The sequence below is a fragment of the Oncorhynchus clarkii genome, unplaced genomic scaffold (genome assembly GCF_045791955.1).
Source record: "Oncorhynchus clarkii lewisi isolate Uvic-CL-2024 unplaced genomic scaffold, UVic_Ocla_1.0 unplaced_contig_11586_pilon_pilon, whole genome shotgun sequence".
NCBI classification, from domain to species: Eukaryota; Metazoa; Chordata; class Actinopteri; order Salmoniformes; family Salmonidae; genus Oncorhynchus; species Oncorhynchus clarkii.
In genome coordinates, this window is record NW_027261062.1 from 87,848 (window position 1) to 105,000 (window position 17,153).

Consider the following 17,153-nt stretch of genomic DNA (forward strand, 5'->3'; position numbering starts at 1 on the left):
GCTATTTTGGGTATATATGGACCGATTTAAATGAAAAAAAGACCCAATAGTGATGTTTATGGGGCATATAGGAGTGCCAAGAAAGAAGCTCGTCAAAGGTAATGAATGTTTTATATTTTATTTCTGCGTTTTGTGTAGCGCCGGCTAAGCTATATCTTTGTTTACATCGCATTCAGGCATTTTGAGGTGTTGCATGCTATCAGATAATAGCTTCTCATGCTTTCGCCGAAAAGCATTTTAAAAATCTGACTTGTTGGCTAGGTTCACAAAGAGTGTAGCTTTAATTCAATACCCTGCATGTGAATTTTGATGAAGGTTTGAGTTTTAACGAGTACATTTAGCATTTAGCGTAGCGCATTTGCATTTCCAGGTGTCTACTTGAGACATCTGCGTCTCAAGTAGGAGCAAGAATCTAGTTAGCTAATAAAGTTAGTAATTTTTTGGGGGGCATTTTAGTGTTGATAAAGAGGAGCAGCAATGTCAAAATGTCACCATGGCGTTCAACAGAGGTCAACGACATTCTCCCTCTCTCTCTGACTTAGCTTTGTTATGTCCATAAGAATTCCAGTCCTCAGGCCCGACTGACAGACACACGTCTGCATATAACATCATAGCACAGGTTTGAGGGTTGGAAGGGGGAAGAGGAAGGAACGTGGTTAATTAATAACAACTTATAGTCACTTTCTTATGTGCAGTAAAAAATAAAGAAATCAAGTCCTTAAAATCCATCCAAGAAAAGATCTGCTTCCCCACCTGAGTTATTAAACACACTGAAATGCCGTTCCAGCGTTTCAGTATCTCCTTCGCATCATCCCTGAAGTCCTCTAGGGTCACTGTCCAGTTCCTGGGTTTTGTACCCATCCCAGCGCTAAGACCCAGCCCAGGCTAATTGACCAAATTGTGATAGGTGATAGGTTGATTGTTTGAGACAGGTAGGTTAGTTCAGGGCTGGAGGCACATGATATAGCTTGTAAAGACTGGAGCTAAAGCACCGTGCAATACATATATCACCCCCAGGCCTTAAAACAAAATATACCCATCTCTCTCTCTTTCTCTCTCTGTCTCTCTCTCTCTCTCTCTCTGTCTCTCTCTCTCTTCTCTCTCTCTCATCTCTCTCTCTCTCTCTCTCTCATCTCTCTCTCTCTCTCTCATCTCTCTCTCTTCTCTCTTTCTCTCTGGCTTGTTTTTTCACATTGAGATCATCTCTCTCGCTTGTGCAGATTCCCCACTCTTATTATTTCCCAAATGTTCATAAACCATTTTACCCTGTTTTATCCTTTCTCCCTCCTTTCTTTCTTTCTTTCTTTCTTTCTTTCTTTCTTTCTTTCTTTCTTTCTTTCTTTCTTTCATCCCTCCATGCAAATACACTTCTCTACAAATCTGTTTCCTAATTGCGCATAACTTCACCTAATTGTTACTTTCTATATTTTTTAAATCATTCATTATATTACATAACTTTTCAATTTAGTCATACATAGTTTTGTATATTTATTGGAAAACAAGGAATAGAGATTATAAACTTTTTTGGCAGCTTCTGTTCTTCTTTCTCTCCCAGAAAGTTCTGACAACTGACAACAAAACGACAAAGAGAAGGAATCAGAATTCTGAATGTTCCTTTTTAGAGTTCAAAGGAGACCTCCGACATTCCAAGACATCTGTAGAATGAAAAAGAAGGAAACTAAACCCCTCCCAGTCTCCCAGTCTCCCATCCTCATTTGTTATTTCTGTCATATCCTCCATCCATCCTCCTCTTCTCTCTCCTTTCTCCTCCATACCTCCCTTCCTCCTTCCTCCTTGCTTCGTCCAATCCAGATCAACGATCTACACCGCGGCTCCCGGTAGCTCTTCCGTCTTGATGTTGGCTAGGAGATCGGACGGAATCTCGTTCTGGTTAGAATCCAGACCGTAGAACTTCACCTTCAACCCGTCCACCGGATGAACCACTGGCACTGTCACCACTCTAGGAAAATTCCGGGTCGCCAACTCAAACCGGCTGGTGCTGGCCAGCTCGATGGCCAGTATACGGAGGAAGAGAGTGGCGAGCTGTTTCCCGAGACAGGAGCGGATGCCGCCGCCGAACGGGAGGTAGTGGAAGCGTCCCTCCTTGTCCTCGCAGCGTTCCTGGGAGAAGCGGTCAGGGTCGAAGGCGTCCACGTCCTTGAAGACGGAGGAGGTGTCGTGTGTGTCTCTGATGCTGTACATCACACTCCAACCCTTCGGGATCTGTACCCCCTGGGGACGGAGAGACTCATTTAGAAACAGCATGTTTTCACTTAACATCCAAGTTCATCAGAGGAGAGAAGTAAAAAGAAGACAAGAGACAAGACAGGAGACAAGACAATACAAGACAAATGACAAAACAAGAGACAAGAGACAAGAGACAAGACAAGAGACAAGACAATCCAAGACAAGAGACAAGACAAGAGACAAGACAATACAAGACAAGAGACAAGACAAGAGACAAGACAATAGAAGACAAGAGACAAGACAAGAGACAAGACAATACAAGACAAGAGACAAGACAAGAGACAAGACAATACAAGACAAGAGACAAGACAAGAGACAAGACAAGAGACAAGACAAGAGACAAGACAAGAGACAAGAGACAAGACAATACAAGACAAGAGACAAGACAAGAGACAAGACAATACAAGACAAATGACAAAACAAGAGACAAGAGACAAGAGACAACACAATACAAGACAAATGACAAAACAAGAGAGAAGAGACAAGAGACAAAACAAGAGACAAGAGACAAGAAACAACACAATACAAGACAAATGACAAAACAAGAGACAAGAGACAAGACAAGAGACAAGACAATACAAGACAAGAGACAAGACAATACAAGACAAGAGACAAGACAAGAGACAAGACAATACAAGACAAGAGACAAGACAAGAGACAAGACAATACAAGACAAGAGACAAGACAAGAGACAAGACAATACAAGACAAGAGACAAGACAATACAAGACAAGAGACAAGACAAGAGACAAGACAATACAAGACAAGAGACAAGACAAGAGACAAGACAATACAAGACAAGAGACAATACAAGACAAGACAAGACAAGAGACAAGACAATACAAGACAAGAGACAAGACAATACAAGACAAGAGACAAGACAAGAGACAAGACAATACAAGACAAATGACAAGACAAGAGACAAGACAGGAGACAACACAAGAGAAGACAAATGACAAGACAAGAGACAAGACAAGAGACAAGACAATACAAGACAAGAGACAAGACAATACAAGACAAGAGACAAGACAATACAAGACAAGAGACAAGACAATACAAGACAAGAGACAAGACAATACAAGACAAGAGACAAGACAATACAAAACAAGAGACAAGACAATACAAGACAAGAGACAAGACAAGAGACAAGACAATACAAGACAAGAGACAAGAGACAAGACAAGAGACAAGACAATAGACAAGACAAGAGACAAGACAATACAAGACAAATGACAAAACAACAGACATTGAGACAACACAACACAAGACAAATGACAAGACAAGAGACAAGACAAGAGACAAGACAATACAAGACAAGAGACAAGACAAGAGACAAGACAGGAGACAACACAACACAAGACAAATGACAAGACAAGAGACAACACATTACAAGACAAATGACAAGACACGAGACAAGACAGGAGACAACACAACACAAGACAAATGACAAGACAAGAGAGCAGACAAGAGACCAGACAAGAGACCAGACAAGAGACCAGACAAGAGATAGATGATACTAGTATATAATATGTATAAAGACAAGAGACCAGACAAGAGATAGATGATACTAGTATATAATATATATAAAGACAAGAGACCAGACAAGAGATAGATGATACTAGTATATAATATGTATAAAGACAAGAGACCAGACAAGAGATAGATGATACTAGTATATAATATATATAAAGACAAGAGACCAGACAAGAGATAGATGATACTAGTATATAATATGTATAAAGACAAGAGACCAGACAAGAGATAGATGATACTAGTATATAATATATATAAAGACAAGAGACCAGACAAGAGATAGATGATACTAGTATATAATATGTATAAAGACAAGAGACCAGACAAGAGATAGATGATACTAGTATATAATATGTATAAAGACAAGAGACCAGACAAGAGATAGATGATACTAGTATATAATATGTATAAAGACAAGAGACCAGACAAGAGATAGATGATACTAGTATATAATATGTATAAAGACAAGAGACCAGACAAGAGATAGATGATACTAGTATATAATATATATAAAGACAAGAGACCAGACAAGAGATAGATGATACTAGTATATAATATGTATAAAGACAAGAGACCAGACAAGAGATAGATGATACTAGTATATAATATGTATAAAGACAAGAGACCAGACAAGAGATAGATGATACTAGTATATAATATGTATAAAGACAAGAGACCAGACAAGAGATAGATGATACTAGTATATAATATGTATAAAGACAAGAGACCAGACAAGAGATAGATGATACTAGTATATAATATGTATAAAGACAAGAGACCAGACAAGAGATAGATGATACTAGTATATAATATATATAAAGACAAGAGACCAGACAAGAGATAGATGATACTAGTATATAATATGTATAAAGACAAGAGACCAGACAAGAGATAGATGATACTAGTATATAATATATATAAAGACAAGAGACCAGACAAGAGATAGATGATACTAGTATATAATATGTATAAAGACAAGAGACCAGACAAGAGATAGATGATACTAGTATATAATATATATAAAGACAAGAGACCAGACAAGAGATAGATGATACTAGTATATAATATGTATAAAGACAAGAGACCAGACAAGAGATAGATGATACTAGTATATAATATGTATAAAGACAAGAGACCAGACAAGAGATAGATGATACTAGTATATAATATATATAAAGACAAGAGACCAGACAAGAGACCAGACAAGAGACCAGACAAGAGATAGATGATACTAGTATATAATATGTATAAAGACAAGAGACCAGACAAGAGATAGATGATACTAGTATATAATATATATAAATATATAACACTCACGTCTAGCTCAAATGTCTGCAGGGCCGTCCTATAACCCCCAGACACGGGCGTGAAGAGCCTCAGCACCTCCTTAATCACACAGTCCAGATACTTCAGACTAACGATGGTGTCCAGACCCAGTTCCCCCTCGCACAGACAGCCGTTGTGGAGGATCCCCCTGGTCCGGAGCTCCTCTCGTAACTTCTCCAACGCGGCAGGGTGGCGTAGGAGCTGCATGATGAGAGAGGTGGAGGCACTGGCCGTGGTGGCAAACGCTGCGAAGATCAGCTCAATGGTCGCCTCCTGGAGACGAGGAGAGGTGAGTTCATCAGCTTTCCAAAGATGTTTAAAGGCACAGTTAACTCAGTGTATGTAAACTTCTGACCCACTGGAATTGTGATACAGTGGATTATAAGTGAAATAATCTGTCTGTAAACAACTGTTGGAAAAACTGACTTGTGTCATGCACAAAGTAGATGTCCTAACCAACTTGCCAAAACTATAGTTTGTTAGCAAGAAATTTGTGGAGTGGTTGAAAAACGTACTGGTACTTCCTGTATATAGCTCCACATTGATCTGGTACTTCCTGTATATAGCTCCAAATTGATCTGGTACTTCCTGTATATAGCTCCACACTGATCTGGTACTTCCTGTATATAGCTCCACACTGATCTGGTACTTCCTGTATATAGCTCCACATTGATCTGGTACTTCCTGTATATAGCTCCATATTGATCTGGTACTTCCTGTATATAGCTCCACACTGATCTGGTACTTCCTGTATATAGCTCCATTCCTGCTTATTTGATTCCGTTGGTGTTATTTGTTGTTTTTCCTCTACATCGCTGCGAAGGGTTTGCAGCGTTTCACGGTACCCACGTCTTAGTCATCGTAATCAATTTGATTTGATTTGAAAAGTTCTCTGTAACTATATAACTTCTCCTGACAGAGATTGCTTTCGATCTAAGTTTGAAACTAATGTCAAATGAGAAGCTTAAAGCAAAAAAGGAGAATGGTAGCAGAAGGGTAAGAGAAGGGTATGAGAAGGGTATGAGAAGGGTATGAGAAGGGTAGCAGAAGGGTATGAGAAGGGTATGAGAAGGGTATGAGAAGGGTATGAGAAGGGTAGCAGAAGGGTATGAGAAGGGTATGAGAAGGGTATGAGAAGGGTATGAGAAGGGTATGAGAAGGGTAGCAGAAGGGTATGAGAAGGGTATGAGAAGGGTATGAGAAGGGTATGAGAAGGGTAGCAGAAGGGTATGAGAAGGGTATGAGAAGGGTATGAGAAGGGTATGAGAAGGGTAGCAGAAGGGTAGGAGAAGGGTATGAGAAGGGTATGAGAAGGGTATGAGAAGGGTAGCAGAAGGGTATGAGAAGGGTATGAGAGGGTATGAGAAGGGTATGAGAAGGGTAGCAGAAGGGTATGAGAAGGGTATGAGAAGGGTATGAGAAGGGTATGAGAAGGGTAGCAGAAGGGTATGAGAAGGGTATGAGAAGGGTATGAGAAGGGTATGAGAAGGGTATGGGAGGGTAAGGGAAGGGTGACAAACCAGGAATCAGTCATCATGTCTCAAATATCTACAGTAAGTTGGGTTTTAGGCTCGTGCAGTTCAGCAGCTGTTTTTACAGTCAGTGCAGTGATCTGGTGCTGACAGCCTCGGTCTCCTGTCTGGGGACATTGCCCCTGTTTTAGCTCTGGTTGTGTGGCACACACCTCTCTAAAAATCTCCTGCCCTCTCTTTGGAAAAATACTATTTTCTGGGTCTGGAATAACAGTTTAGGATAACACACACTGAAACCCCTCATCTGCTGCAATTTGTGTCAAAACATGTCTGTATCACCCCGGTGTCTGTCTGTCTGTCTGTCTGTCGGTCCGTCCGTCCGTCCGTCCGTCCGTCCGTGCGTGCGTGCGTGCGTGCGTGTGTGTGCGTGCGTGTGAGAGAGAGAGAGAGTCACGTAAACCACATGAGGTTGCATGCAGTCTGTGCCTCCTTAAACTGGGCGCCCCAGTTCAGGGACCAGGGGAGAGGAGAGAAGAGAGAGGAGATGGGAGAGGGGACTGAGGGGAGAGGAGAGTGAGAGGGGAGAGGGAAGAGGGGAGAGAGAAGAGAGAAGAGGGGAGAGGGGAGAGAGAAGATGGGAGAGAGGAGAAGGGAGAGGGAAGAGGGGAGAGAGGAGAGGGGAGAGGCAAGAGAGAAGATGGGAGAGAGAAGATGGGAGAGGGGAGAGGGAAGAGAGAAGATGGGAGAGGAGAGAGGGGAGAGGAGAGATGGGAGAGAGAAGATGAGAGAGGGGAGAGGAGAGAGAGGAGAGGGGAGAGGGGAGAGGGGAGAGGAGAGAGGGGAGAGGGGAGAGGGGAGAGGGGAGAAGGGAGATGGGAGAGAGAATATGGGAGAGGGGAGAGGAGAGAGGGGAGAGGATAGTAGGGGGGCTGAGTAGGGGGGCTGAATAGGGAGTAGGGGGGCTGAATAGGGAGTAGGGGGGCATCTGGGACACTCCCCAGAGAGAGAGAGAAAGAGAGAGAGAGAGAGAGAGAGAGAGAGAGAGAGAGAGAGAGAGAGAGAGAGAGAGAGAGAGAGAGAGAGAGAGAGAGAGAGAGAGAGAGAGAGAGAGAGAGAGAGAGAGAGAGAGAGAGAGAGAGACAGAGAGAGAGAGAGAGAGAGAGGGAGAGAAAGAGAGAGAGAGAGCGAGAGGGGGAGAGAGAGAGAGAGAGAGAGAGAGAGAGAGAGAGAGAGAGAGAGAGAGACAGAAAGGTTCCTACCTTGAGTTCCTGCATGGTGATTTCGGTGCCGTTCTCTTTTGCGCTCTCCAGTAGGATATCTAGTGCGTCGCTATAATCCTTCCCCTGGGAACAGAGAGGTTTCTCCCTGATGGCCTTCTCTATCCCCTTCTGGAGTGTGTCCCTGGCACAGATGCCCTACGGAAAGAAAACATGCAGAGACGTGGTGAGTGACGTAAAGTCGAGATCAATCATTCACGCCCTTGAAAAACCTATGGAGGGAGGGCTTACTGACACTCACATATCAAGTGCTTGTATTCCCAATGAATGATTGGATTTGTCTTGTTGAATTACACAGTAGCTTCAAGTCATGTTGACAAGATCATCCCTGCATGAGTGTATATGTCAATTAAAGTGCTTCTGTGTCCATCCGCACACTGACCTTCCTGTATCCACTGAATGGCAGGTCCAACGGCAGAGTGAAGATGTTGTCTATAAACTCCTGGAAGGTGGTGAACAGGTGTCTCATCTCCTCGTCTGCTACTCTGAACCCCAGCAGCACCCTCACTGCCATGTGGAACGACAGCCTCTGGGATTCCCTGGAGGGGGGGAGAGAGAGAGAGAGAGAGAGAGAGAGAGAGAGAGAGAGAGAGAGAGAGAGAGAGGGAGGGAGGGAGGGAGGGAGGGAGGGAGGGGGGGGAGGGAGAGAGAGAGGGAGAGAGAGAGGGGAAGAGAGAGGGAGAGAGAGAGAGAGAGAGAGAGAGAGAGAGAGAGAGAGAGAGAGAGGAGGGAGAGAGAGAGAGAGAGAGAGGGAGGGAGAGAGAGAGAGAGGGGGAGAGAGAGAGGGGGAGAGGGAGGGAGGGAGGGAGAGAGAGAGAGAGAGAGAGAGAGAGAGAGAGAGAGAGAGAGAGAGAGAGAGAGAGAGAGAGAGTGGGGGAGGGACAGAGAGAGAGAGAGAGAGAGAGAGAGAGAGAGAGAGGGTTAAGTCCGTCAGTCGGTCAATAACAATTGATTAACCCGTACAATACCCAGCCTAGACCCAAAAGAGCACACATTCAGAAACTGTCGTGGCTGTGTCCAAAATTGCCCTGGTCTAAATGGCCCTAATTGCCCTTGTCTAAAAGGCCCTAATGGTCCTGGTCTACATGGCCCAATTGAACCTGGTCTAAATGGCCCTATTGGCCCAGGTCTAAATGGCCCTATTGGCCCAGGTCTAAATGGCCCTGGTCTAAATGGCCCTATTGGCCCAGGTCTAAATGGCCCTGGTCTAAAAGGCCCTAATGGCCCTGGTCTAAAAGTTCCTAATTGCCCTGGTCTAAAAGGCCCTGGTCTAAAAGGCCCTAATGGCCCTGGTCTAAAAGGCCCTGGTCTAAAAGGCCCTAATGGCCCTGGTCTAAAAGGCCCTAATGGCCCTGGTCTAAAAGGCCCTAATGGCCCTGGTCTAAATGGCCCTATTGGCCCTGGTCTAAAAGGCCCTATTGGCCCTGGTCTAAAAGGCCCTATTGGCCCTGGTCTAAATGGCCCTAATGGCCCTGGTCTAAAAGGCCCTGGTCTAAAAGGCCCTAACTGCCCTGGTCTAAAAGGCCCTAATGGCCCTGGTCTAAATGGCCCTGGTCTAAAATGCCCTGGTCTAAAAGGCCCTAATGGCCCTGGTCTAAATGGCCCTGGTCTAAATGGCCCTGGTCTAAAAGGCCCTAATGGCCCTGGTCTAAATGGCCCTAATGGCCCTGGTCTAAAAGGCCCTACTGGCCCTGGTCTAAATGGCCCTATTGGCCCTGGTCTAAATGGCCCTGGTCTAAAAGGCCCTAATGGCACTTGTCTAAATGGCCCTAATGGCCCTGGTCTAAATGGCTCTAATGGCCCTGGTCTAAAAGGCCCTGGTCTAAAAGGCCCCAATGGCCCTGGTCTAAATGGCCCTGGTCTAAAATGCCCTGGTCTAAAAGGCCCTAATGGCCCTGGTCTAAATGGCCCTGGTCTAAAAGGCCCTAATGGCCCTGGTCTAAATGGCCCTATTGGCCCTGGTCTAAAAGGCCCTAATGGCCCTGGTCTAAATGGCCCTGGTCTAAATTGCCCTGGTCTAAATGGCCTTATTGGCCGAGGTCTAAATGGCCCTGGTCTAAAAGGCGCTAATGGCCCTGATCTAAATGGCCCTAATGGCCCTGGTCTAAATGGCCCTGGTCTAAATGGCCCTGGTCTAAATGGCCCTGGTCTAAAAGGCCCTAATGGCCCTGGTCTAAATGGCCCTAATGGCCCTGGTCTAAAAGGCCCTAATGGCCCTGGTCTAAATGGCCCTGGTCTAAATTGCCCTGGTCTAAATGGCCTCATTGGCCGAGGTCTAAATGGCCCTGGTCTAAAAGGCGCTAATGGCCCTGATCTAAATGGCCCTAATGGCCCTGGTCTAAATGGCCCTGGTCTAAATGGCCCTGGTCTAAAATGCCCTAATGGCCCTGGTCTAAATGGCCCTATTGGCCCAGGTCTAAATGGCCCTAATGGCCCAGGTCTAAATGGCCCTGGTCTAAAAGGCCCTATTGGCCCTGGTCTAAAAGGCCCTGTTTATAGGTTCTGGGTCTTTCATATATCTTTATGTACATATTCTTTATCCATTTACACTTGTGTGTATAAGGTAGTAGTTGTGGAATTGTTAGTTAGATTACTTGTTGGTTATTACTGCATTGTCGGAACTAGAAGCACAAGCATTTCGCTACACTCGCATTAACATCTGTTAAACATGTGTATGTGACCATTAACATCTGCTAACCATGTGTATGTGACAAATACAATATGATTTGATTTGATTTGGAGCTCCATACATGCATACACACACACACACACACACACACACACACACACACACACACACACACACACACACACCAGGTTGAGAAGTCACCTGTAGACATTGATGGGTTCTGGATTGGAGCTCCACAGCCTCAGTGACTCCTGGATCACCTGCTGGATCTTAGGGAGATAGGACTGCAGCGCCTCATGACTGAACACCTTGGAGAAGACCTGGAGGAGAGGGGGAGGGGGTGAGGGGGAGAGGGGAGGGGGAGGGAGGAGGGAGGAGAGGAGGGAGAGGAGGAGGGAGAGGGGAGGAGGAGGAGGGAGGATAGGAGGGGGAGGAGGGAGAGAGGGGAGGGGGAGGAGGAGGGAGGAGAGGAGGGAGAGGAGGAGGGAATAGGGGAGGAGGAGGGAGAGGGGAGGAGGAGGGGGAGGAAGGATAGGAGGGTAGGAGGGGGGAGAGGGGAGGGGGGAGGGGGAGGGAGGAGAGGAGGGGGAGAGGGGAGGGGGAGGAGGAGGGAGGAGAGGAGAGAGAGGAGGAGGGAGAGGGGAGGAGGAGGGAGAGGGGAGGAGGAGGGGGAGTAGGGGGGGAGTGTTATTTTTATTTTTATTAGGATCCCCATTAACTAATGCCGTGACGTTAGCTAATCTTCCTGGGGTACAACACCAACTAACAAGACTTTACAAACTAAGACTTCACAAACTAAGACTTTACAAACTAAGACTTCACAAACTAAGACTTTACAAACTAAGACTTCACAAACTAAGACTTTACAAACTAAGACTTCACAAACTAAGACTTTACAAACTAAGACTTTACAAACTAAGACTTTACAAACTAAGACTTTACAAACTAAGACTTTACAAACATCCAACAAGTCGACAATTAAAATACCTGACAGAAAACACATTTAACATTCCGTTGATACTTTCTATTTCCTGTCCAGTCATATGGTCTATCACATTAGATGTTCTGTCTATTTCCTGTCCAGTCATATGGTCTATCTCATTAGATGTTCTGTCTGTTTCCTGTCCAGTCATATGGTCTATCTCATTAGATGTTCTGTCTATTTCCTGTCCAGTTATATGGTCTATCACATTAGATGTTCTGTCTATTTCCTGTCCAGTCATATGGTCTGTCACATTAGATGTTCTGTCTATTTCCTGTCCAGTCACATGGTCTGTTTTGAGCAATGAAAAGTTAATCTGGCAGCCCTGTTTTGAGCAATGAAAAGTTAATCTGGCAGCCCTGTTTTGAGCAAGGACAAATTAATCTGGCAGCCCTGTTTTGAGCAAGGAAAAGTTAATCTGGCAGCCCTGTTTTGAGCAATGAAAAGTTAATCTGGTAACCCTGTTTTGAGACATTTGGATTTTTAAATGTATTTATTTGCTGCAGATGACCATACAACTGGACAGTACTCTAAGTGTGATAGGACCAGGGATTGATCATACAACTGGACAGTACTCTAAGTGTTATAGGACCAGGGATTGACCATATAACTGGACAGTACTCTAAGTGTGATAGGACCAGGGATTGACCATATAACTGGACAGTAAACTAACATTTAGTTTTAGAAATGTTCAACGCCAATTTGTTCATATCGACCCACTCAGACACCATTCGTAGTTCAATGCTCAGTACATCTGTTAGCTCATTACAGTCTGATGCTGCGCTGTACATTTCAGAGTCATCAGCACACATGACATTGTAGAGTCATCAGCACACATGACATTGTAGGGTCATCAGCACACATGACATTGTAGAGTCATCAGCACACATGACATTGTAGAGTCATCAGCACACATGACATTGTAGGGTCATCAGCACACATGACATTGTAGAGTCATCAGCACACATGACATTGTAGAGTCATCAGCACACATGACATTGTAGAGTCATCAGCACACATGACATTGTAGAGTCATCAGTACACATGACATTGTAGAGTCATCAGCACACATGACATTTCAGAGTCATCAGCACACATGACATTGTAGAGTCATCAGCACACATGACATTGTAGGGTCATCAGCACACATGACATTTCAGAGTCATCAGCACACATGACATTGTAGAGTCATCAGTACACATGACATTGTAGAGTCATCAGCACACATGACATTGTAGAGTCATCAGCACACATGACATTGTATAGTCATCAGCACACATGACCCCTCTTGCTTTGTTCACTACTGAAGGTAAATCATTAGTTAAGATTGAGAAGTGGTCCTAGGCAACTTCCTTGAGGAACACCACAATGTATATCTTTACTGTTTGAAAAGCTACCATTTTAAAGAACACTTTTTGCCTTCGTCTCGGATAGATAGCTTTAAATGTTTTACCTAGTAACAGTTCATGATCAACTACATCAAAAGCAGCATTGAAATCCAGCAACACTGCACCAACTAACTTCCTGCCATCCATACTCTTTAACCAATCATCTGTCATTTGCGTTAAGGCCGTACTCGTAGAATGCCCTTCTTTGTATGCTGGAAAACCAGTTATCAGACCATTACATGAGAACAAATCCTTGATTTGTACAGATACAATTCTTTCCAATAATTTAATACACAGGCAGCAAGCTTACAGGATGACTATTAGGGCCAGGAAATGCAGATTTTATTTATCTTTAGGTAGTGGAATAACCTTTGACTCTTTCCAGACTTCTGGGCACACTCCATTACATCAAGCACTTTCTACCTCTTCCCTTTCTACCTCTTCCCTTTCTACCTCTTCCCTTCCCGTTCTACCTCTTCCCTTTCTACCTCTTCCCTTTCTGTCTCTTCCCTTTCTACCTCTTCCCTTTCTGTCTCTTTCCTTTCTGTCTCTCCCCTTTCTGTCTCTTCCCTTTCTGTCTCTTCCCTTTCTGTCTCTCCCCTTTCTGTCTCTTCCCTTTCTGTCTCTTCCCTTTCTACCTCTTCCCTTTCTGTATCTTCCCTTTCTACCTCTTCCCTTTCTACCTCTTCCCTTCCCTTTCTACCCCTTCCCTTTCTACCTCTTCCCTTCCCTTTCTACCTCTTCCCTTCCCTTTCTACCTCTTCCCTTTCTACCTCTTCCCTTCCCTTTCTACCTCTTCCCTTTCTACCTCTTCCCTTTCTACCTCTTCCCTTCCCGTTCTACCTCTTCCCTTTCTACCTCTTCCCTTTCTACTTCTTCCCTTTCTACCTCTTCCCTTTCTACCTCTTCCCTTTCTGTCTCTTCCCTTTCTACCTCCTCCCTTTCTGTCTCTTCCCTTTCTGTCTCTTCCCTTTCTGTCTCTTCCCTTTCTACCTCTTCCCTTCCTACCTCTTGCCTTTCTACCTCTTCCCTTTCTGTCTCTTCCCTTTCTGTCTATTCCCTTTCTACCTCTTCCCTTTCTACCTCTTCCCTTTCTGTCTCTTCCCTTTCTACCTCTTTCCTTTCTGTCTCTTCCTTTTCTACCTCTTCCCTTTCTACCTCTTCCCTTTCTGTCTCTTCCCTTTCTGTCTCTACCCTTTCTGTCTCTTCCCTTTCTGTCTCTCCCCTTTCTGTCTCTTCCCTTTCCACCTCTTCCCTTTCTACCTCTTCCCTTTCTACCTCTTCCCTTCCTACCTCTTCCCTTTCTACCTCTTCCCTCTCTACCTCTTCCCTTTCTGTCTTTTCCCTACCTCTTCCCTTTCTGTATCTTCCCTTTCTACCTCTTCCCTTTCTACCTCTTCCCTTCCCTTTCTACCCCTTCCCTTTCTACCTCTTCCCTTCCCTTTCTACCTCTTCCCTTCCCTTTCTACCTCTTCCCTTCCCTTTCTACCTCTTCCTTTCCCTTTCTACCTCTTCCCTTTCTACCTCTTCCCTTCCCTTTCTACCTCTTCCCTTTCTACCTCTTCCCTTTCTACCTCTTCCCTTCCCGTTCTACCTCTTCCCTTTCTACCTCTTCCCTTTCTGTCTCTTCCCTTTCTACCTCTTCCCTTTCTACCTCTTCCCTTTCTGTCTCTTCCCTTTCTACCTCTTCCCTTTCTACCTCTTCCCTTTCTACCTCTTCCCTTCCTACCTCTTCCCTTTCTGTCTCTTCCCTTTCTACCTCTTCCCTTCCCGTTCTACCTCTTCCCTTTCTACCTCTTCCCTTTCTGTCTCTTCCCTTTCTACCTCTTCCCGTTCTACCTCTTCCCTTCTACCTCTTCCCTTTCTACCTCTTCCCTTTCTGTCTCTTCCCTTTCTGTCTCTTCCCTTTCTACCTCTTCCCTTTCTACCTCTTTCCTTTCTGTCTCTTCCCTTTCTGTCTCTTCCCTTTCTACCTCTTCCCTTTCTGTCTCTTCCCTTTCTACCTCTTCCCTTTCTGTATCTTCCCTTTCTGTCTCTTCCCTTCCCTTTCTGTCTCTTCCCTTTCTACCTCTTCCCTTTCTGTCTCTTCCCTTTCTACCTCTTCCCTTTCTACCTCTTCCCTTCCTACCTCTTGCCTTTCTACCTCTTCCCTTTCTGTCTCTTCCCTTTCTGTCTATTCCCTTTCTACCTCTTCCCTTTCTACCTCTTCCCTTTCTGTCTCTTCCCTTTCTACCTCTTTCCTTTCTGTCTCTTCCTTTTCTACCTCTTCCCTTTCTACCTCTTCCCTTTCTGTCTCTTCCCTTTCTGTCTCTACCCTTTCTGTCTCTTCCCTTTCTGTCTCTCCCCTTTCTGTCTCTTCCCTTTCCACCGCTTCCCTTTCTACCTCTTCCCTTTCTACCTCTTCCCTTTCTACCTCTTCCCTTTCTACCTCTTCCCTCTCTACCTCTTCCCTTTCTGTCTTTTCCCTTTCTACCTCTTCCCTTTCTGTATCTTCCCTTTCTACCTCTTCCCTTTCTACCTCTTGCCTTTCTACCTCTTCCCTTTCTGTCTCTTCCCTTTCTGTCTCTTCCCTTTCTGTCTCTTCCCTTTCTGTCTCTTCCCTTTCTGTCTCTCCCCTTTCTGTCTCTTCCCTTTCTGTCTCTTCCCTTTCTACCTCTTCCCTTTCTACCTCTTCCCTTTCTACCTCTTCCCTTTCTGTCTCTTCCCTTTCTGTCTCTCCCCTTTCTGTCTCTTCCCTTTCTGTCTCTTCCCTTTCTGTCTCTTCCCTTTCTACCTCTTCCCGTTCTACCTCTTCCCTTCTACCTCTTCCCTTTCTACCTCTTCCCTTTCTGTCTCTTCCCTTTCTGTCTCTTCCCTTTCTACCTCTTCCCTTTCTACCTCTTTCCTTTCTGTCTCTTCCCTTTCTGTCTCTTCCCTTTCTACCTCTTCCCTTTCTGTCTCTTCCCTTTCTACCTCTTCCCTTTCTGTATCTTCCCTTTCTGTCTCTTCCCTTCCCTTTCTGTCTCTTCCCTTTCTACCTCTACCCTTTCTGTCTCTTCCCTTTCTACCTCTTCCCTTTCTACCTCTTCCATTTCTACCTCTTCCCTTTCTACCTCTTCCCTTTCTGTCTCTTCCCTTTCTGTCTCTTCCCTTTCTGTCTCTTCCCTTTCTACCTCTTCCCTTCCTACCTCTTCCCTTTCTGTCTCTTCCCTTTCTGTCTCTTCCCTTTCTGTCTCTTCCCTTTCTACCTCTTCCCTTTCTACCTCTTCCCTTTCTACCTCTTCCCTTTCTGTCTCTTCCCTTTCTACCTCTTCCCTTTCTGTCTCTTCCCTTTCTGTCTCTTCCCTTTCTGTCTCTTCCCTTTCTACCTCTTCCCTTTCTGTCTCTTCACCTTTCTACTCTTCCCTTTATGTCTCTTCCCTTTCTACCTCTTCCCTTTCTGTCTCTTCCCTTTCTGCCTCTTCCCTTTCTACCTCTTCCCTTTCTACCTCTTCCCTTTCTGTCTCTTCCCTTTCTACCTCTTCCCTTTCTGTCTCTTCCCTTTCTACCTCTTCCCTTTCTGTCTCGTCCCTTTCTACCTCTTCCCTTTCTACCTCTTCCCTTTCTGTCTCTTCCCTTTCTACCTCTTCCCTTTCTGTCTCTTCCCTTTCTACCTCTTCCCTTTCTACCTCTTCCCTTTCTGTCTCTACCCTTTCTGTCTCTTCCCTTTCTGTCTCTCCCCGTTCTGTCTCTTCCCTTTCCACCTATTCCCTTTCTACCTCTTCCCTTTCTACCTCTTCCCTTTCTACCTCTTCCCTTTCTACCTCTTCCCTTTCTGTCTCTTCCCTTTCTACCTCTTCCCTTTCTGTCTCTTCCCTTTCTACCTCTTCCCTTTCTGTATCTTCCCTTTCTGTCTCTTCCCTTCCCTTTCTGTCTCTTCCCTTTCTACCTCTTCCCTTTCTACCTCTTCCCTTTCTGTCTCTTCCCTTTCTACATCTTCCCTTTCTACCTCTTCCCTTTCTACCTCTTCCCTTTCTGTCTCTTCCCTTTCTGTCTCTTCCCTTTCTGTCTCTTCCCTTTCTGTCTCTTCCCTTTCTACCTCTTCCCTTCCTACCTCTTCCCTTTCTGTCTCTTCCCTTTCTGCCTCTTCCCTTTCTACCTCTTCCCTTTCTACCTCTTCCCTTTCTACCTCTTCCCTTTCTACCTCTTCCCGTTCTACCTCTTCCCTTTCTGTCTCTTCCCTTTCTACCTCTTCCCTTTCTGTCTCTTCCCTTTCTACCTCTTCCCTTTCTACCTCTTCCCTTTCTGTCTCTTCCCTTTCTACCTCTTCCCTTTCTGTCTC

The 17,153-nt window shown here is 44.9% G+C and overlaps 1 protein-coding gene across 1 annotated transcript in view; it reads right to left on the bottom strand.

Annotated features, from left to right (window-relative positions):
• Positions 1 to 1,300: 1,300 nt before the first annotated feature.
• Positions 1,301 to 17,153, bottom strand: part of LOC139404212 (cytochrome P450 26B1-like) — a 22,060-nt gene continuing 6,207 nt past the window's right edge. Inside the window, exons 2-6 of the mRNA XM_071147196.1 lie at positions 10,685 to 10,803; positions 8,237 to 8,393; positions 7,837 to 7,992; positions 5,097 to 5,378; positions 1,301 to 2,232 (exon numbers count right to left, since the gene is read on the bottom strand). Of these exons, the coding sequence (XP_071003297.1) occupies positions 1,822 to 2,232; positions 5,097 to 5,378; positions 7,837 to 7,992; positions 8,237 to 8,393; positions 10,685 to 10,803 (1,125 nt within the window). The 3' untranslated portion in view covers positions 1,301 to 1,821. The remainder of the gene's footprint in view (positions 2,233 to 5,096; positions 5,379 to 7,836; positions 7,993 to 8,236; positions 8,394 to 10,684; positions 10,804 to 17,153) is intronic.